The following is a 21,823-nucleotide window of genomic DNA, read 5'->3' as shown; positions in this document are numbered from 1 at the left end:
TCACTATGGTTTTTGAAATATGTTGCCTTTTGCAGTAAATATAGGTTTCTTATGTGGCTTTATTTACTTTATACATTAACTCCGAATACACTACTTTTTTTTTTTTCTTATTTTGAATAAAATGAGAGCACAGAATGGGAAGAAGATGCAGGAGATCTCCAGAACTAAACACATCTGGTCAGTTGTAAAACAGGAACAGGAAACAACAGAAACAATTCTTGCAGTGGAAATCAGAATGTCAGTTCCTGGGGCAGGATGTGTTTGTGGAAATGTAATACAACCTATTTCTACACTTTTTTCCTTACAGTGAATTAGCATTGTCACTGTTCTGTCGTGTTTGAAGACTGCGGTGCCTCAGTTGCTGCATAAAACCTTAATAAAGGCCTCTCAGACAGAATACCCCTCATTGCTGGGAACCTGTGCTGGTATCAACTGCAAAGGAACAGAATAACTCAAGGCACAGAGATGACTAAGAGAAGGTGCAAGTTTCGGAAGTTGCTTTCTAATTCATTATCTATCCCCTCTGCCTCTTGTTTGCAAATTATCCAGTAGTATGCTATAAATGGGTCCAGCTTATACCAGTGTTTGTACTCTGCCCTGTTCAGACAGCACCTGTGAAGTTTGAGACAGTCTCTGGGAGATCACCTGATGTACAGCAAACTCCCAGATGTGACAAGAGGTCTGCTTGGCCCTCCTTGGCTACTGACCAGATGTGACAAGAGGTCTGCTTGGCCCTCCTTGGCTACTGATCTGGAGAAATGGCTAGGTGTTGGCGGTGCTGTTCTACCACCAGAACTGCTTAACAAAGCAATTGTAAGCATTCCAAGCTGGCACAATAGTGTTAACCTCCCTTTGCGCTACTGTAAATAGGAACTCAAGGTACAAGGCAGCGGGGAGCATTATCTCTCCTTTTTTTGTTTTACTGACATGCATATTATGATGACACTCATGAACTATTGCCTGTCTTTATTTTTCACGATTGTATTCCTAAATAATGAATCATTGTGCACAATAATATTGTCAGTATGCTGGAATGTGGTGTACTTACAATAGATCTTTATTTCTATATGTATCCATTGTGTGACCAGTACTAATTGCACCCTAAGGACTGACATTATTCCAAGTGCTTATGGAATTGCTCTCTTTCACTGTGGGTCAAGGCTAGGTGCTCTGTTGGGCTGTGGAGATTGGTAGATAAATAATGTGAGTCACCTGGCTTAAACTTCTGTAAGTGGAAGAAAATGGGGCTACCTAGGAATGGGACTTGCCATGTGAGGAGTCTGTGGAACTGATGTCCAAGTTCACATGATGCAGCATGTAGGGAAGATGAAAGCTCAGGGCAGGTTGATGGGTGCTTTTGCTTGTAATACACCTCCTTTAAAATGCTTGCTGTTCTTGTTGGCCTTTTGTGTTTGAGAAGCACTTTGGTTCAGGGAAGACAAGAGCTCATAAAGGCCATAAAGTCAGCAGGAAAGGGAAGTCTAAATCCATAGTGCAGCCCGCTTGTTAACCTACTGGGTGGTAGAGGAAAGAACAAATTCATCCGTGTTCTTGCACCATGTCAGTTATGGAATTGCTTATGAATGTACTTGCATGTCACTCGAAGGATCAGCCCAGGAATGTGCTCTCAAGGGCAGCTGCCGCCTCAGGCTTCTACCAGAACAGAACTGGATGATGTGTGTTCCGAAGGCTTGAGTTAATGTCGAAGAAGTACAAAGCCACCACCGTTTCGGAGGTGTTTGTTGTAGTAGTCAATAAGATTAATAGTAAATATCTTTAGCTTTGCAGATATTCTGTGGCTGATGTGTTGCACAGGGGTCAGCCTGTGTCGTAAGGATTCATTTGAGTCACGAGCTGGAATAAGGAATGTTTGAAAACACAGCTGTTGTGCTGAGATGAAGTGCTGTTCAGAGGGGTTTGTGAGCTGTTCATAGGATGCAGCCTGTATGAAGATGTGAACGATCAGTGCAATGATCCGAAGAGTCGTGTCAAAGGTACTGACACCCCCAGATTGTCTTGGGATTCTCCTGATGCGTTATGCTATGGCAAGCTTGATCTGGATGTGTGTGAATGGTGCATGATCCACTGTAAGACTTGACAGATGAAATGAAGATAGTTCTAAGCTTAAGTAGGAGCAGGTCTGAACTGTGTAACCAGATAGTAAAATCCATAGAGGCAGGAAGTGTAATTGTTGCTGTGTATTGGCACAGTGCTTTGTGCGGCGCAGTTCTGATTGCATTGCTGTCCCTGGGCACCACCAGAACACAGGAAATAACAAATATTGGATTAAATAAACAAACAAAAACCAAACGAGCAGTGTGAAATAGTGGGGGCTGTGTGAGTCTTAATTTTCTGAAACAAATATATTTCAAACTAGGGATTAATCACATCCCTTATTACCCTGTTTGTCTGCATATTTTTAATAAGAAATCAAATTGAAATTAAATGATGAGACGGTGGTGTTCCCTGTTCTGTTCTTTGGAGCTGCTTTTATGTCTTCATAAGCTGCTGGTTTTGCTTTTTAATTGAGGCTTTACCTTCTCTAGTGCATTCTAATCCAAGGATCTCGAAGGACTGACAAACAAACAGCAAGGATGCTGTATTGGTATATCTAGACTAGGCCTAGATTTGTATTTCAAAGCCCTCTATGAATGGCTTTGCAAGCCTTCCAGCCAAAGCATAGGCAGTGTCTATGTGCGGTGCAGAGGAGGTGGCCAGCAGAGGTGCTTTTCCACTTGAATTGGATGGCAGGAGGGGATGCATGATGCTCATGCTTGTGGTGGAAGAGGATCCATTGAGAAGCAGTTGAAGTCTGGGCTGATATTTAGTGATGCCGGTAGTATGTAACCTTCCTTCATGGTTAGGAAGTCAGTTGCCCTTAGAGAATGTAGGATCATAGAGAGGTTACCTACAAATGCTATATTGCTGGAATTAAATGCCATTTAGAGTGCAACTTAAAACAGTGAGCTAACCACTTCACGCAAAGCATGAAGGGACAGGCTTGCTCATGCAATCACGTTTCTCTTGTGTTTATCAGGTTTGAGAGCATTTGCTCTAACAATGCAAGCAAGCCAGGCACAATATGCCCATAATGAGAGCTGAGATGCTAGGGTGTCTGACTTAAATTTAAACTAGTAGGGAAACCCCAAGTCCCCAGTGCTCTGGTTATAAATGTACTGTTGCATGACATCAAGATTTCCTTAATGTGTTTCTGATGTGTTTGGATTTTGTTTTAATATTGCCCTACAGTAGCTGCTAGATTGTTTTCCATCCCTCAAATATTTTTTTTACTATTGCATTAGTAATGCAGCTTTCAGGCCAAATCTGTACTTTAATGCAGCTCTGCATACGAAAATAGAAATCAGAGTGGAAGGGATGATGTGCTTGGCTTTGCCCTGAGGTGGCTGTTTGGGAACATGTGTAAGCACTTCAGAAGTGAGCAATGCAAAAATATAACAATAAATGCCTTTTCAGGTCACTTCCTTGCCTGAACTTTTTCATCCTGAGACCCACCAGGATTTACATCCTTACTTCTCTTTGTCTTGGTTTAGAAGAGAAGATCTATCACTGGTCAGACCAGTAATTTACTAAGCTCAATGGTATCTCTCTGGCAGTAGTTAAAAGATGTGTGAAATATGTATAAATAAGTCTTCCAATAACTGATGGTTTGGAGAATATAGCTGATCTGAGCCTAGTTTTCCAACTGTGATAAAATACCTGGAATTGCATTGCTAGAACTGATCCCTCAGTATATTGATAGGGAATTCTGAGTGTGGTATTCTTGCTTTAAAGCATAGGAAATCAAATTCAAAGTTGTGCCGCTTCTGCATGTTAAAGGAACAAATTATTGATTTAGGTGACTAAACTTGGCTAATGGATTTGTTGTTTTGTCTTTTATGAGGATTTAGTGTTTTTTCCCTTGGAATATCCCAGGAGATACTTCAGTTAACACAGTAAATGAGCTGTTTTTTAATAATGCTAGAAACCAGATGCTATATAGGTTTTCCGTCTGCCTTTGTCCTGAGGTTTTGCTTTAATAGCTATGACAAGGACAGCTGAGGAATCAGAACTTTGGCCAAAGCAGAAAGCTTCAGGAAAGCATGGAGCACAAGATGAGTGGAATCTTGATTCTTAGAGAGCTCAGGCTTTTGTGAATGCAAGTAGTGCTTTTCCTGGCATAAAGTAGGATTTGATACTACAAGTTGGAGATCAATAACTAGAATATTGTCTGTGTGCTCAAAGGGGAATCTATAGTAATAAGGTACCATTTTCTTGGGTACAAGAAGTTAAAATCGAGTCAGTGCAGCTCAGATGGATTTTTTTAATGCTAAAAACTGATTCTACGTTAGGACTCTTTCTCCTATTGACCACAGACATCTATAGGAATGGAGCTGAGACAGCAGAAAGCTGTTGGAATGCTGCAATGACTCAGAGATTCCAGGGTCAATCCCACTGGAATGGAAAAGAACTAGAGCTGCGTTATTTGAAAAAACAAATGAAAGGCAAACCTTGGTTAACTCTCTATACTTCTGAAAAGTCTGAAATAATGAGAATGGGTTACAGGCTTAACTGGTGGAGATGTACCAGAGGCCCCCATTGCTCCAGACTTAGTAATTTACAGGAGGTATTTTTATTTGAGGTGTTAGACTGTAGGATGACTCCTTACTTTGTTCACTTGAAACTCCTCTGCAGTTTTTGATATTATCAAGTTATACTGACAGCCCCACGGATGGAGAATTACTTCTGTAGCTGAGGAAAAGGAAATAAAGAGAAGTAGAAGAACTTGCATGGAATTACACAAGAAATCAGTGGAAACCAGGAGCTGAAGTCAAACTTCTCAAGTCCCTGTCTGTGTTTAAAAAAAGCGCTAATTTCTCATTTTGAATTCCTTTCTCAGTGTTAAGCTCACGCAGGAGTAAGCAAGACACTCAAAATGGAGAGCCCTGCATTTCTCATTCACCAGAATACTTAGTCACTGCTGAATTAGCAGAATTATTCATTGCCATAGCTGTCAAGGGAGGGAAGGTGGTGTTCTAGAATCCCAGCAATGTAAGTAGGATTTACTTTAACAAAGACAATTATATTGATGCTGTAGGAACCGTGTTTTGAAGCGATGCTTCTCCCACTGGGCAAGGAAGCCATCAGTGGTATTTTCAGAAATGCTCAGTGAACAGCTGAGTGCTTGAAAACCAGGAGTACTTGAAAACCAGGCCACAAACCGGCAAGGTCATGGGTAGATACAGCAAACTCACCTCAATTTGCTCAAAGGACTTGGATTTGGAAAAAGGAAAAGCAAAGGAGAACTTGTGGGCTGTGGCTGCTACGTCAGCGTTTGGAGGAGGATAGTGAAAGGCTTCCTGCCTTTGAAATGACTTGAAGTACACGCAGATTCAGGATTGTTGTGAGTATAGAAGGAATCTGTTGCTGCTTTTGCCTTGGCAATACTTTTGTCTTGAGTAATTAACCAGGAGAAACCCTGGGTGGAGATGAACCTTTGCTGTTTATTCTTTCAGCTGTATCATATGGTGCTTGCACGCTGGAACAACGTGGTGTCTTCACAAACCCCAAAGTGCAGGGTGTGGGTGATTTTGTTGTAGTTTGGGTAATTGTATTCTGTCAAAAGGAGGCATGCTGCTTTTTGGGATCTGCTTCAACTTATTTTCTTTCTGATGAAAGATGTTATTTTTTTCCAAAGTACAGACAGCTGTATTGAATGGACTTGTTAGCTTGGAACTTCAGCTGAAGGAGCTGTAGCTGTTGCAGACAGGATTAGATGTGCTGCATCTGTGGGCTTCTTCAGAACAACACGCTCTTCTCCTGCTTGAGAAGGAGCACTTGGATTTTTGTGCCTTAAACCCTTTTGCGCCCACGGCTGGGGCTCCCTGTTAGAATCGGTGTAAGCTTGCAGAAGCGGAAACGCTGTGCAAAGGGAAGGAAACAATCATTCACTCATCTGAAACTTCCTGCTGCCTTTCAGGGACTTTCTGCCACGCGGATCTGGCATCGTCACCAGGCGCCCGCTCGTCCTGCAGCTGGTGAACTCCAGCACAGGTACGTGAGCCTTCCCCGCGTGTCCGGCCGGGCCGCTGTCTCAGTCAGGAACCGTCTGATTTGATCAGTGGCGCTGCTCAGTGTGGAAAAAAGAAATAAGGATTTTCCCCAATAAAAATGACCTGCAGCTGGTTTTCAGTTCGACCTGTTTAACATCTGATGCATTAAGTGTTCAGAAGCAAAATACTTAGTTTTTTTAATTTCTTAGGCAAGGCTCCATGCATACACTTACCACGATTTTCCTTCGCCTGTGCAGCTGTGACTCTTATGAGTAGCTGAGATCTGAAAGCCAGATGGCTGTGCCGATAGTCTAATAGAAATAAGGGGGCAACATAATTTAATGCACTGAAAACCCAGTGTGAGAGCTTTGGGATCTGGAGAAGACTGGGGATCTGTGGCTGGCCTTGTGGGCAGTTCACTGCTTTTGCTACTTGTGGGATATTTTTGTTACTATTCCTGTTAATACAAGTTAAGATCTCATCCAGGAGTTGGCAAGTGAATGTTTGAAGGTTCTCTTCCTCCCTTGTCAGGTCAACATGATCTGTCCATGTCAGCTTTCTCATCTACAATAAGGAGACAATTTGACTTTTAAGAGGCTTTTAAAATTGAAACAGGATTCTTAGATTGGTTAACCTACTCAAAGACTGGCATGCAAACCCCAACCATTGACCAATTCAAAACCATGTCAAGAGAAGTTGTGGGTTTTGTTTCTCCTTGAGACTCTCTTGAGTCTTTTCTCACTATGTAATAAGACTTATTTACCCCCAAGAACTAAACACCACTAGTCCAGGTTCTCCTGAGTACCGGGGATCTCCCAGTGTAGCTGCGGGTGTCGCTGCTGCAGGCAGGTGCTTGCTAAGTTTGCTTAGTATCAACAGAAGAGGTCCTGGATTATTACTTGAATGAGGACAAGTGAGGATGCCACCTCTGCTGAGACAGAAGCCGGATTGTGCAGACATTTGGCTCAATTGAGTTCTCTCAGATATTAATCAGGATAATATGACTGCAGTAACTCCTATGCCAGGGTCCTAGTGGGAAAGGCCCTTGCCAGACTTCATCTGGGGTTATTTTGTTTTGCCTTGGGACATGTTTATGTTATACTTTGAGTGTTCTTCTGATTTAATTGACTATTTCTGACTCTGCTTCTTTTTTAAATAGAATATGGCGAGTTCCTACACTGCAAAGGAAAGAAATTCACTGATTTTGAGGAGGTCCGTTTGGAGATTGAGGCTGAAACGGATCGTGTTACTGGCTCCAACAAAGGAATTTCCCCTGTGCCCATCAATCTTAGAGTCTACTCTCCCCATGGTGAGTCCTGGTGCAGCATCTGAGTCAGGAGATAGATGAGGCAATTTACTGCTTTGTCATGGAGCAAAGACAGAAAACACAGATGACATGGGGTGTGCTTGGTTTTGATTTTAATCTCTGTGCCTTTAGCCATACTGCTAAAATGGGTTTATCCTTGAAAAAGGGTGGTGGGACTGTGCTTCTCAATATGGGGGCCAGCTCTCAATGAGTGGGACCAATACTTCTGACTCTCCAGTCCTTGTGGTGATGTGAACAAATGTGCTGTCATCCCTTCCTTTTCAGTGTAGCATATGTGGAAGGACTTGGAGAGGACAGTTTCCCTGATCAGTGTGAAAACAAGTAATTTGAAGTGAAGGATGATGAGATCATTGTCAACTAGCAACTAGGTTTTAAGTATAAAAGGGACCATAAGGCTCCATTTGCTTCTATGTGTGCATCTGTTATACCTATTATATTGTGGAGACACTAAAGCTGCAGGTGGTACTTAGAGACCAGAACATTCTTACATCAACACTCCCTTGTGCTATCTCCTGTTTCCCATGTCTAGTCCTGAATCTGACCTTGGTGGATCTACCGGGAATGACAAAAGTCCCAGTAGGGGACCAGCCCCCTGACATCGAGTTTCAGATCAGAGATATGCTCATGCAGTTCGTCACCAAAGAGAATTGCCTCATCCTGGCGGTGTCCCCAGCCAACTCTGATTTGGCCAATTCTGATGCCCTGAAGATTGCAAAGGAGGTGGATCCTCAAGGTAAATCTCTCTTAATTTAGCATGACATTGTTAGACAGTGGCCTGGGTTTTCTTTTACCCTTTTCTGAAGAGGTTAAGAATTTCCTTTCATTTAGTAATCTGTGTTCTACCTGGAGAAAAGCAGTGAAATCTTCACTAAGATCCCTCTCTGTGGTGCAGTGTGTGCATGTTTCAGCAGAATGTACCTGAGAACTGAACTCTTATTGTCTCTTGTGCTCTCATGGCCTCTTGGACATGATGGGAACTGTAATGTTTGAGTTCAGGAGCCCTTGAGTAGCCAAGCTGGGCAATCTGTAAGCTCTGTGAACAGAGGAAAATATTATGAGTTGTTTGCTTGATCAAGTATATTTGTGTGGGTGTTTTTTATAGGGCAACGCACTATTGGAGTCATCACTAAGCTGGATCTTATGGATGAAGGAACTGATGCACGAGATGTATTGGAAAATAAATTACTTCCCCTTCGTAGAGGTACGTTTCCTTGTGCTTTGTCCATGATCTCTGTCCTCTGTTTTCCCTGTGTGAGGTGTCCTGGCCTCATCCCCTTCCTCCAGAGCATCTTCTTCCTGCAGCGTCTGCTACAGCTTGTGGTTAAACCATCTCTGTTCTGAGCTGCAGCTGAGGAAAGCTGTGGAACTGGGAGCAGTCACACTCTTACTAGGAACCTTTTTAGGCATTTGCACCTTGATGTGTATGTAGTCCTAGCAGTAGCATAGCCTTATTTTCTTTCTATCTTTTAATAAGGCAAGCTGCCAAAATAGAACTCCTGTCTAAAACACCCCTCTCATCTTTTGTCTGGATGTGATTGCCATAGTGCACCAGATTAAATAACTTTGGACTGTGATACATGCTGTCTGTAGCCCTAATGAAGTACCTGTCCTAAGGACTTTAACATAAATGAATGGGACTAGGCTATGCTTTGTGATTGGGGGAGCAGTCATAAATAAACTAATTCTTAGCTGCTTAGTGACTTTTGTCCTGCATGCCAAAATATCAGAACCTGGGTCATTCGGAAGAAATTCTAATTATAAACTCTTCCAGTTGTTTCTTTATAATGTGTTGCCACTAGAATTCCTCTTTTGCAGTGCTGCCAGCTGGTAACTTATTGTTCTGAGTCCTGTTGACATTCTCATCCTCGCAACCATCTGATCTCTAACCCCACTCTTACAGGTTACATTGGTGTAGTCAACAGAAGTCAGAAGGACATTGATGGCAAGAAGGACATTCAGCAAGCACTGGCTGCCGAGAGAAAATTCTTTCTCTCCCACCCAGCCTACAGACACATGGCTGATCGCATGGGAACCCCCTACCTGCAGAAAGTATTGAACCAGGTACTGTCAACAGTTAAAATCTGCTGCCCATGACATTGCAAGAGTGGCTGTCCTGGTCATTAGGTCTTTTTGGAGATGGAAGAATACAGGAAAAGCTAAAACTTGTGGTCAAGAAACTGATTAAATACTTTAAAACTGTTTTGCTGCAGTGAGACTTGTGAAGATTGATCGACTCTTCCTCCTCTGTGTCACAAAACACATTTTGGTGCCAAGTCCCGTGAAGCGTGCCTGACTTGTATAATACTGATACAGTGAAAGACATTAAGGCCAGTAGTGGAGCTTACACACCAAGGGCAGAGCACTGCTTTATCCTCTCAGTGACACTGCTGCAAAATCAATAGTTGGTTTGTGGCATTTACACTATCAGAATGCAAGGTTAAGCTAAAAGATACCTTCTAAATTTCTGGTGGTCTCTGTACCTAACACTAAGCTGCAAAGATTGATTTAAATGTGATGCTGGTAGTTCTTTTCCCATCTATTAAGACTGTTTTATCTCTCTTTTCATACAGTGGCAACTTATTGTTGCTTCCATCTCTGCTCCCTTGAAATTCTCAAGTGAAGAATGGCTTTGTCCTTTTTCTTCCTTATTTAAATAGTAATCTTTAAACCAGAGATTTCTGCAGCTGTTCTCTGTGGAAATCCTCTTATTAGAGCCTCATCAGTGGTTTTGGCTCCTTCCACCTTGCTTTGTCAACCTTGTTGTTGAAAAAGGGCTTAACCACCACCTTGGCTGTCAATGGTGTGCTAATCTGAAGAGTGAATGGCCTTTACCCTGGTGTAATAGCAAATGCTAATACTTGTATGTGAAGCTTATTCTTGGGCTGGAGACAGCAGGCTTGTATGAATGGCAGTTTTGTACCAGATTAGAAGGTAAAATGAAGGTCAAGAATAGAAGGGTGCAATAGATAGGAGCTGGGGAGGTAGGATGCACCCAGGTCATAACTGGTATCTGTCCTGGGACAGACTTTTTATTAGGACCGCTCAGAAGGACTGATCACAGAAGAGAAGAGTATTCCTCTTTATTTTGTGGTGTGGAGGAAGCAAACTCTTCCCAGTAACCAACTAGATGCTTATTATCATCTTAAACCTTCTTCTTGTGCAGCAATTGACCAACCACATCCGTGACACCCTGCCCGGGCTGCGGAACAAGCTCCAAAGCCAGCTTCTCTCCATCGAGAAGGAGGTGGAGGAGTACAAGAGCTTTCGTCCTGATGACCCTGCTCGCAAAACCAAAGCTCTGCTTCAGTAAGTGGCCTCAGCCGCATGTCATTCCCTGGGGATGACTGCTCAGCCATGACCCCTGCTTCATGCCTTTTTGTTTTCTGTCAGGATGGTCCAGCAGTTTGCTGTGGACTTTGAGAAACGCATTGAAGGCTCTGGAGACCAAATTGATACCTATGAGCTGTCAGGAGGAGCCAGGATTAACCGCATCTTCCATGAGCGTTTCCCCTTTGAACTGGTGAAGGTACTGCTGAGATCCACTTTGTCTTCTTGCTTGTTGACTGTTACCTCTTCTCTCTCCTTACTCCTCTTGGTATCTTTCCATCATCTATCTTTCCCTTTGACTAGTTTGTTACATGTTTTTTCTTTTATCACAGAATCACACCTTTTTACTTATTTTGTCTCTTTTATTGGAGCCTTCCCATAGTACTGCCCTTTCCCTCAGTCCTTGTCCTTTTGACAGAGCTTAAATTTTTCTTAGCTAAATGACAGTATTTCTATGGCGTAATTCCTAAATGCTAAATTAAATGTGCAAAATAACTTGTCCAGGATGTCTGCATTGGCAATAGGAGCTTTATGGCAGGACTCTGTATGCAACACTTGGGCTAACATCTCATGATAGTGTGGGCATGGGACCTTTTCTCTGTAAAACATGCTCTTGTGTGTCCTGGGGTTGTGCAAATAAAGTATCTGACAGTTTCTAATAAAATCCTTTCTTGATGCAGATGGAGTTTGATGAGAAGGAGCTGCGGCGGGAGATTAGCTATGCCATCAAGAACATCCATGGTATCAGGCACGTATCTCACACTAGGCAGACCATTGGCTTCGTAACCTTGTAAATACCTTTAGACCTTCTGAATGGAGTTGAAGACTTCAGAGGTACGGTAGGTCAGCCAAAGGGGAGGGTTGACCACACTGGTGGCTTGAATCTGGGAGCAGGGACAATCATCCAAGCCAGTTTTCTCTTCCCGTGTGAGAGTCACAGAAGCCTGAAAGGTAAAACTACCTTGGTGACTAGACATTCTTTTCTTCCTTCTTGTGTCTTGGCAAAAGAAAGGATAGAAAGAAGGATGCAAGCCCATACTACTCCTTCATTTAGCTACAACTAAAATGCTAGCTTTCACTTTCTGCCTCCATACTAACCAACCGTTAGTTGTTCAAAACAGCTCTTGGTGCTGAGCACCTCTTCCTGTAGAGATCTGAGGGAGCCTTGGGGTGCCCATCACCAGGATCAGTGTCCTCAGGGTGCAGTGAGCAAATGTTAGTGTTCCCCCCCAGCAGAGGTTCACTGTAATTGCAGCCCTGAGACCCAAGTCATGCTGCTTCTGGGAAGGTGAGCAGGTCCTGGTGCCCATCAAAGCCCTTCCTGCACACTGGGATGTGAACAAATACTGGCCTAGATGTATTTTGATTCCTTTCTTTTGCTCAGTCACTAGCTGAGCTTGACAAAGGGATATCAAATGTTAGTGTCCTAATCATTGTGAGAATATTTTAGAAAAGGCCTCCCATCTCCTGCACAACTCTAATGTCAGCCCCTGCCCCGCTTAGGTCTAGTGGTTGAGGTGAAATGGAGGCCTGGCCATGGACATTCAGCTGGGATCCACTTTGTCCTCAGCACCTCCTTCCTGGAAGGTGCCAAGTGTCCCCCATTTCTATGGACTCCAGTCAGGGTCTGTCCAGGGGACATGACACCCCCCAGCCCCATGTGCCGGGTTTCAGTGATGGTGACACCTGCTCCAGGATGTGTGTATAACGCTGTGACATTCTCCTTGCCCCTTCTCCCCCTCCTGCCTTGTCTTATCCCCACCCTGGGTGTTTAGAACCGGTCTCTTCACACCCGACATGGCCTTTGAGACCATTGTGAAAAAGCAGGTGAAGAAGATTAAAGAACCGTGCCTGAAATGCGTGGACATGGTCATTTCGGAGTTAATCAATACCGTTAGACAGTGCACCAAGAAGGTAACCAGAGGTGGCATGGAGCTGGCACCTTCCACCCGCTCGCTGGCTGCAGCGCAGCATTGTGACCTGGGCAGGGACTTTGCCTGCAGCCACACTCGGTGTTTCTCACACCTCCTCAGCATGACTAGACCTGAGCGGTACCAGCCTGCGGCCATCCAGCCAACAAGCCAAACAGGAAGGGAATTGCAGTGGGACATGAGCTGTGGCCCTGCTCCCTGAATGTTTTAGAGATGAGGGGTGCTGGAGATGTCCCTGCCACCCCTCTGCCTGTAGCACGACTCCTGATTCCTTCTTACACAGCCACATTTTACCTCAAATTTAATATATGGGTTTATTTTCTAAGTGAGAAACTGGGTTTTAAATTTTGTCCCCTCTGTTCTTGTAGAAGTGAGAGGGTTAATTCCAAATTCACCTTTGGGTGCTTCTGGGGGTGTGTATGAACTTCAGAGGCTGCAGCAGTTATAGCTGTGGGCTGTATTGGCCGGAGATGTTCCTGTGGTGTTTGGCTTGTTTCTGGTTGGCTTGGTCAATACCCTGTTCTGGAGGAGCAGCACATGGCTGAGAAGAAGCAAGTTAGAAACGTCCCTCAACCTCTGGGTCCTCCCCCTCTCTGAGAGAGGGGTTCAGGTTTTGCCCTTTGGGGTCCACACTGGTATTTGTTGTGGAGGGAACCTGCCTTGATTCTGCCCTTTGGATATAGCAGATTTTGTTTCTGGGGTTGGGGTTGAAAGACAGCAAGAAAAGGTGACTTGTGCTGTTCCTCTCAGCCGTGGCTTGCTGCTTCAGGGGGGGCTGGGTGCTGGTGAAAGACACCTCGGTTAGGATGGTGGGATGGGTGCTGGAGACTGGAATCACCACTGGCTCTTCAGGTGCAGGTAAATGGGCATTGAAGGTGGTGTTTGGAGAGTCTGATGCCCTGTCTCTGCAAGGGTGGGGAGAGGTGCCCAAGTGGTGACACTTGCCATCGCTTGCAGAAAAGCCTAATCCTTGGGGCCAAGAGCCTCTGTTGAAGAGCTCAGACATGCAGACACCTGCTTTGCCCCCCAGGACAGACTGGGAAAGCAAAGTGGATGCAGTGAGAGGTTGCTCAGGTTTCTAGAGTGCTGGAGGAGCTTCCTTTTTCTGTCCTGCTGTCCTCTCTTGGGCTGTGTGACTGTGGGGAGCACCCAGAAAATTGCCATTAGAGCCTGGGGACAGGTAAGCACAGGCCCTCGGGCTGCCAAGTATCCAGAGTTGCCTGCTAACTGGATCAGAAGGGCCCTTGTTTTTCATGCCCTCTGAAGCTTCTCTTGATTTGTTCTCCATCCTTCAGTTGCTATTCAAAAATCTTCATTCATTCTTTCTTTTTGCATTGTTCCTTCCATTTCCCACTTCTTTCTTCATTGTTTCTTTTTGCTTTGTCTTCTACTGGCAATTTCAGAGTAGACATCTGTTCTGACAGTGGCAAGTTCAAGTGATCAGGTGGTGGGTTCAGCAGGGTGGGAAATAAGGAGGATGAGGGGAAACATCACACATTTAGGATTAAAGCATTCCATTTTAACTTAGGTCCTACTGCTCGGAACTTGATGGTTGACTTCAGTGCTAGTTGTTCTGTGTGTGCTCTAATAGCCATGGTCACAATTTTGTATGTAATAAATTGTCATTCGGGTGATACTTGAGTACTGGAAGGGACTGATTTATTTATTCTATTTGTGCAGGGCCACCCAAGTCTGGTGGGGAAAGAGTGTTTATTGAGTTTAGCAGGGCAACTGCATTAGTAGGAAACTTATGCTGATGTGAATTTAACTCTGGAAGTGCCCTTGCTTTACTCCAAAGGGACATTGTTGGCACCTTGAGAGAGACCATTGGGTGAAGCTGAATCCTGTAACATATTGCAACTCCTTGCTGCTTAAAAGGCAGACTAGTTGTAGGTCCTATGAGGTGTTGAAGAGTGTTTAATACTGGTGTTGCTTGAGGTCGTGCAGGTGTTATCCATGGAGATGTGAAAGGGGAGATCTGGCTTAAATGAGGTGGTGGTTATTTTTAGCTAGACCTGCCAAAACAAAGTGCAAGTGACAGACCTTAGCAAGTCATAGCTTGGCTCTGTTCAGGCTTCCTGCAGCTGGAATAAGGAAAACCTGAAGGGGAGATAACCGTGGTGGGAAGGAAAGGGGAATGCCTGAGACAAAGGGAAAGGAGATGTGATGAGCCTCTAAGAAGAGAGGCAGTGGCTCACTGTGGCAAGCAGCTTTGTCTAAAAATCCAAATAAGTTTGCTTTTGGGAAGAGATCACTTGATCCTGGGGGTGTTCCATCCATTCATCTTGCTCTCGACAGCTCACCATTTCACTGGCCAAGCTGCTCCTACCTCATTGCCCTTTGCTGCTTCCATTTGCCTGTAGACTCTCCTGATACTTGGCAGTGCACAGGCCCCATAGCAATGCTCACCTGGTTCAGTAAACTAATGGAATGAACCAAAATCTCACTTCTCATTTTGCCTTGTGTTTTCTCTCTTTTCCCTTTTCCTTCCTTCTCTTTCCTCCTCCTTCCTGCTCTTTCTCTGCTTCGCTTCCTCCTTCCTCGTTGCTTCCTCCCACCCTGCCCTGCCATGCAGAACGGGTCTCTTCACGCCTGACCTCGCTTTTGAAGCCATAGTGAAAAAGCAGGTGCAGAAGTTGAAGGAGCCGAGTCTGAAGTGTGTGGATATGGTAGTGAGTGAGCTCACATCCACCATCAGAAAGTGTAGCGAAAAGGTAAAGAAACAAACAAACAAACAAAAATTGCCAAGAAAGGTCAACGCCCGTCCCCTTCCCACACACGCCAGGAACTTCAGCAAACATAGCAAGACAAAATGGATATAAAGATGTCTAAAGGAGAGCAGCAACCTGCAGGTGTAAGGGCAGTTTAAAAGCAGGCCCAGAGAAGTGGGTGTCAGCTGATGGGCTCTTTAGCTGAGAAGTGAGCTGGGATCCAGTGGATTACTCTAGCGTACACTATTCCTCTGGCTCAGTGGCATTCACCTTGGTGTGGATCAACCCCTTTGCAAGCCCTGTTTGCTGCACCACTGCCTGTGCATTTTGTAACTTCTTACTACTTCTTTTCTGAGACTGCCTTAAAAATCTAGATATACTAGAAACATTTTAAAAGCCAGAAGACGACCTTTCATCCCCACAGCATGAGTGGTCTGCAGGTTTCATCTTGTCTGCAGAGCTGTGTTGAGCAGTAGCACGTACAAAACAACAGTTGATTAAAAATTTAGGGGTGCAAGATGTTCTGCAAGAAATATTCAGTCAACAGAAGGTTGCTGTCCCAGAAAGCATGGGGAAGAGCTTTAGCAGGCATTACGCCCTCTGCATCATTCTCCTGCTGATCTCTTGCTCCATGGATGATGCTCAGTGGGGAAACAGTGTGGATGCTTCCCTGTATGCTGTGAACCCCAGGCTGGTTTCCCCAGGAGGGGGCACCATATGCCCCTTCAAAAAAAAAAAGGCAAATGTGGCAATTAGTGTTAAACTTCCCAGTGACAGGCCAGAAACGTGTCTGTGGCTCAGCAGCAACGTGCTGCAGAAACTGAGTTGGAAAGGGCTGTTTCATGAGGTTTTTAGGACTTGAAAATTACAATTCCCTTCTTCCAGGGTTACAGCCAGACTCACCAACATATACACCTAAAATGGGAAGGAATGGAAGATAAGAACTGATATGGGTTAAGAATGAAGGCAAAGAGCTGAGTAAGGTCTGGTTGTTGTAGGAATGCAGAGCTGACCTCTGCCTGTGTTCAGGGAACATCTTTGACATGCCCCCAGCTTGGCCTAAGCTATTGTGGAGTCCTGCTGTTGCCAGGTGTAGTGAGGCAGAGGAACTCCTTTCCAGCCTATTTCTCCTGTGGGTTTTTATTTCAGTTGCTTACACTCTTCTCTGTGTCTGGCTGGAGATGTTTGCTCTGGGTGGGGAGGGAGAAGGACCGTGAAAACCCCAAGGGTGGCGAGTTCCAGTTTCTCTTTGACCATGTCATTAGAGTGGCTGGATACCCACTTGCTCTGTGGATTTCAATCTGTGATATGGTGGAGGACCCCATGAGGGTGCAACAGAGATAACCCTGGAGGGGAGGTGATAGTAGCAGTGACGCTTCAGGAGACTAATGACTACAGTAAAAGTTGGAGAGGCCAGGGAGGCACATGTTAGGGATATGAAATAACTGTCTGAATGAAAATATGTAGCAATAGTGCTGGTAAATAAAAGGAAAATTTTAGTAATGTGTAAAGTCAAGGGTCTACATGTAGTGAGAAGGTTACTATTGTCTGTATCTCCCTCTGAAAGAGCAGAAGGTAACTGCTGTGGGCCAGTTTAGCATAGCAGCCAGCCTGATATGGGTTTTGATGGTGTAAGGTAGTTACAGCACAGTGGCATTAGTTAATTTGCAATATTTATCTTGCATGTTATGTAGCCTTAACTGCTTGATGTGGACAAGAGCATGTGCTATTAGGAGAGGCATCTGGAGAAGGCTACTTTGGGACTGATGCTAATTGTAAGGTAACACCCAGCCCGCTGGTGTGGACTGATGCTGCCATTCAGATGACAAAACCAAACCTTTAAACTCACTAGAAGTCCTGCAAAGCTTCTTGAAAGGAAGATTGCACGGGCTAACACCTCCTGAATTAGCTGAACAGTCCTGTAGCCTTTGTTTGTTGCTGTCCTGGATTATTGTGTGTTACTGTCTGTGTGCTGTCACAATTATTTCGTTTCACCCCAGATGGTGAAGAAATCTTTGTGCAGTTGATAAAGCTGCATAGGTGGAATAATATGAGACTACCAATAAAGAACACAGAAGGCGGCAAACCCATCTGTTGTCTACAGAAATACAGATTTCCTCTATGAAAAGAGACTTGCAGTTGACTATCTCTTCACTGTTAGACAGAGTTGAGGGCTGAAGAGAAGGTGGCCATTTACAGCTGTCCTCTGACTGCCCTGATTCTGAGCTGCTTCCAGTTGGGTAAATGGAGAGTAGCTCCAAAATCAACAGAAAGCTGGTGTAAACCCTTACGTTTAGGAGGATAATGCTCTAGCTAGTGATTTTTCCAAAAGCAGGAACCTTCTGTGCCAGACTGCACTGCAGCATCTCACAAGTGCAGGGCGGTCTTGCAAGTCAGCAACACTTCAGCTAAAGGTTGATCTTCAGTGTGCTGGCAAGGACTCCTGGAATCTGCAAAGAGGGGAACTAGGGGAACATTGGGATAAATTGGTTTTCAAAGAGGGCTGTAAGCTTGTGTTTTGATTAAACAGGCAGATGCAGCTAAAACAGGATTGAAAACCCACTCGAGCCGGGATGTGATCCCAGGCTGACAGACTTAACCCCTCGAAGGGTCGCCTGCTCTCCTGTCTTTCAGAGTCATGGCATTTCTGGGTGCTGTTTGTACTGCTGGTGATAACTCCTTGCCCCCCTGTGCCCTGTTGCACGTCCCCTGGTGGTGTGACATCCCGTGGCTTGTTTGTCTCCTCTTTCCTCTCCCACCCTTGCTTCCCTGTGCATGCTTGGGCTTGGAAGCTCCTGCATGGGGACCGATGGTGCCAATTTATTTTTGCACAAGATTGTTGCTGAATGACCTGGGTTCTGAAGAAACCACAACTTGTTTTGCACTTTCTGTGCATTTGTACTGGTTGGGAGTGGGGTGGTGGTGGGAAGGTTTGATGTGTTTGTGTTTTGTTTTGTTTTGTTTTTAATTTGAAGTGAAGAAGCTGAGACTTGCTTAGAGGTTTTTCCAGCTTCCTGTTGTTCTGTTTGACATAACTTGCCCATCTATCCTTTGCCAACCCCCAAAGGAAACAGGAAGCTTTGCCTGTGTGTCTCTGAAGCAACCAGCTGCCTGAACCGTAAAGATCATGGAGAACATCCAGTTTGTGCTTTCAAGACAAGGTGGTGGTGGGGAGCACTAATTCCACTTGTTTTTTCCTGCCTCTGCAGGGTCATTGGCATTCAAAACAAACCACACATTTGAAAATAGTCAGTGTCAAAGCCAGTCCTCAGTTTCAGTTCTAGGCTATTGCAACTTGCTTGACTGCAAGAGTGCTGAGAGGGCTTGGGACGTTTTGTAGTCAGGTGTTGGGAATGTTGTTGCTGGTTAGTGTGGGATGTGGCTTCTAGTAATGATGCTGCACACTTTGAGACAGTTCCTTCTAGCATGTTATAGTGGATTATGTATGCAGAACAAAAGGCCAAACGGTTTAAGGTGTAGCTCTCATGTAAATTGGAAGAACAAAGCAAATACAGTACAGATCATAGGCAAATTAGTTTTTTATACACCCCCTTGAGGGGTTATAAAAGACTAATATTAGGAAATGCTGTTTGACATTATAGGCAAATTGGAGGTAATGTTACAAAAAAAGGGGGGATGATTTCAAGGTCAAGTGAGGGAGAAAGGGCGGGATCCTGGGTCTGGAGGGTTAATTTAACTCAACTGGGCTGGGCCTGACCTGAGAAGTGTATGGTTACTGCTGCTGAAATCACTGGAGGGTTATGAATCCAGGCAAGTAGGTGGGTGCTGTGTGAAACCCAGAGGGCTTTGAGTGCTGATTTTTGGAAGTGTTCCTCAAGTATGAGCTCTGTAGCTATTCTTCTTTTGAACCACAGCTAGTAAAGTCCTTCTGCTTCTCTGTCCAGGCAGGAAAAGAGTCCATCCTCAGTAACATGGCAAAAAGTGATGGGCGATGTCAATACAGACCTCAGCCATGTAATCTTGGCCCAACACAGGTGGAGAGTCGGTGGAAGGAACTGAATGCCTTAAAAACATGTACCCTTGAGTTGATCACATCCCCTGCCTCTGCTTGCAGATGTTGATGGAGAGTGCCAGATGCTTTCACTCAGTGCCTCAGCAAATGGGAACTGAATCTTCACTTCCCAGGGAAATTTCCCATAGTATTTAGCAGGTTGTAGCAACAGGCTGTTTACCTGCTTAGCCTACTATAATGAGATGCTGAAAATCGAGATAAATTGTTCACTTTAATGGGAAAAACCCAATAAGCAGTGGGGTTGTCAAGAACCTCATGCCAGGAAGAATGTGGTAGGTTTGGAGCAGGTCTCTGGGGCAGAAAGGTTGCTGCAAGACTGAAAATGGCTTTTTTCTGAAGCCCAAAGAAAGAGGGAACAAACTTTGCCCCCAGTGCACCTCCAGGAACCTGGAAAAAAATCTGTCTGCAAGTCCAGCTTTCTAGAACTTCCCTTGAAAATACATGATTGCAGGATGGATGTATGCATGTGTACATGGGGGCTGCTCCCCCTTCACGCCTCCCCTTCCCATGTGCACGTGTTTTCTCTCTGTCCTGCAGCTCAGCCAGTACCCTCATCTGCGTGAGGAGATGGAGAGGATTGTTACTACTCACATCCGTGAAAGAGAAGGCAGGACCAAAGATCAGGTAGGGGATCAGGAGTGTAAGTGGGGAGATGGGGTGGGGGACATCTGAAGGGACAGTCTAAGCTAGAGAGGCCTGACCAAGATGTGTCTGGCTGCAGAGGCTGGTGAGATGATCAATGTACAGGGCTCTGTCTGCCCCTGACTATTAGCAGTGTTGATCACTAACATCTCTCTTGCTCTCTGTGCCTCTTTTTGGCAGGTCATGCTTCTAATAGACATCGAGCTGGCTTACATGAACACAAACCATGAGGATTTCATTGGCTTTGCCAAGTAAGCACCCACATCCTATTGCCTCCTCTGCATGTGTTTCCTGTGGCTCTGTCCTATAGCTGCTCCAGTAAATGGGTTGCAAAGGTCCTGGTACAGATGCTGCGGCCCCAGAGCATGGTTCAGCTCTCGGTATTGCTTGTTTTTCAGTGGATCTGTATTGCGAGGCTGGGGAGGAGAATAAGGATGTGTACAAGGGGGAGTTGGAGTATTAGGGTTGTGTCATGAGGGGAAAAAAGCAGAAGCAGTGGAAGGTTAGTGACCCAAGTGGTCCAGGTGGGAGTGCGATGAGTAGACCAGGCTGAGAGAGCAGATGAAAATAGATTGGGTTATCAAGGCTTGGAAGCTAATTGTGAGGAGCATGAACTCATTATAGTAGCTATTTGATGGGAGCAGGGTTCAGGTGATGAAGAGGAGCCTGAGGGGTTTTGAATGTCTCTGCTGTTGTTTGCAGTGCTCAGCAGAGGAGCAGCCAGATGAGCAAGAAGAAGGCAGCTGGCAACCAGGTAGGCCAAGTTCCATCTCCTTCACTGCTGCAAGAAGGACGTGTTTGCTGCCTGGAAGCTACCAGGTGGACGAGTGCTGGGCTGGATGCAGCAGTACTCTTAAGTTTGTTTTTTTATTCATCAAACTCTGTTTATACCTGAAGACAGTGTTTTAGGCTCATTGCAGTCAGGAAGAACTGAGCATGTAGCAGTAATGGAGGGAAAGCGTTACAGAGGGATGCTTGATAACCAAGATCCAGTCTTGCTTTTCTGGTAGAAATCCCTATTAACGTGTAAATCCCAGTTTGTCCAGCCCCTTTACTAGCTGTGCTGACCTGTCTGCTGAGGTGAGGGGTACAGAACACCAGGTCTCAACTGTTACAGTATAGAATTGTCTCTTGTAGTTGTCTTTCCCATCAGTGGTGTCTGCTCTTTGGAAAGGGATTTCAAGAGAGCTTATGGACTCTCTTCTGGTAAACTTCACTGGAAATACTTAAACCTCTGTACAGGGAGGCAAAGGGTGATTACAGCCATGGTTGCAGTGGGTATGTATGGAAATACCCCTATGGGGGAAGACAGCAGTGGAGGGGAGGAGTTCCATATTCCTTCAGGAGCTGTAAGGAGTGTATGGACATTGAAGAAGGGGTTAATGACACTTTTTTCCCCCAGATTTGCTGGGGACATGGTAAGGCTATCTAGGCCAGAAGATCTTGTAGAAACAAAGCCTTATAAGCAGCTTCATAGAGAATGAAAGCAAATCAAATGCTTTTGCTTAGCCCATTTAAAGACATTTGCTGTGACATCTGTCCTGTTTATAACATGTGTGACCACTTTTCCCTGCACATGAACATGCAGACTGTTTCAGTGCTGTTGGCGGGCAGGTAGGTCAGTAGGTTGGGTTGGCCAACCGCCTGTTTCATGGGATCTCGGAGCAGTGTGGGGAACCCCATCCTCTGCAGTGTGCCGTACAGAAAAGCTGGGTGTAAAAGAGCACAAAGGGCAAAGTCTGGATCTACCTGTAAAGCGCTTTGGCTTTTTTGTTAGCAGACTTTATTTTGGGATGGGGGTT

General features: G+C 44.9%; 1 protein-coding gene across 3 annotated transcripts in view; it reads left to right on the top strand.

The window, feature by feature from the left end:
- Positions 1-21,823, top strand: part of DNM1 (dynamin 1) — a 62,381-nt gene that overhangs the window by 15,846 nt on the left and 24,712 nt on the right. For all 3 annotated transcript variants that reach the window (XM_082067718.1, XM_082067717.1, XM_082067716.1), the window contains exons 2-13: positions 5,978-6,051; positions 7,210-7,359; positions 7,907-8,110; positions 8,480-8,578; positions 9,278-9,438; positions 10,541-10,683; positions 10,768-10,903; positions 11,385-11,452; positions 12,480-12,618; positions 19,917-20,003; positions 20,202-20,272; positions 20,724-20,775. In XM_082067718.1, coding sequence (XP_081923844.1) covers positions 5,978-6,051; positions 7,210-7,359; positions 7,907-8,110; positions 8,480-8,578; positions 9,278-9,438; positions 10,541-10,683; positions 10,768-10,903; positions 11,385-11,452; positions 12,480-12,618; positions 19,917-20,003; positions 20,202-20,272; positions 20,724-20,775 — 1,384 coding nt within the window. The remainder of the gene's footprint in view (positions 1-5,977; positions 6,052-7,209; positions 7,360-7,906; positions 8,111-8,479; positions 8,579-9,277; positions 9,439-10,540; positions 10,684-10,767; positions 10,904-11,384; positions 11,453-12,479; positions 12,619-19,916; positions 20,004-20,201; positions 20,273-20,723; positions 20,776-21,823) is intronic.

This window comes from Streptopelia decaocto (genome assembly GCF_964273445.1).
Source record: "Streptopelia decaocto genome assembly, chromosome: 17".
Classification (NCBI taxonomy): domain Eukaryota; kingdom Metazoa; phylum Chordata; class Aves; order Columbiformes; family Columbidae; genus Streptopelia; species Streptopelia decaocto.
The sequence above is the reverse complement of the archived record's forward strand: the minus strand, read 5'-3'. Positions and strand labels throughout refer to the sequence as shown.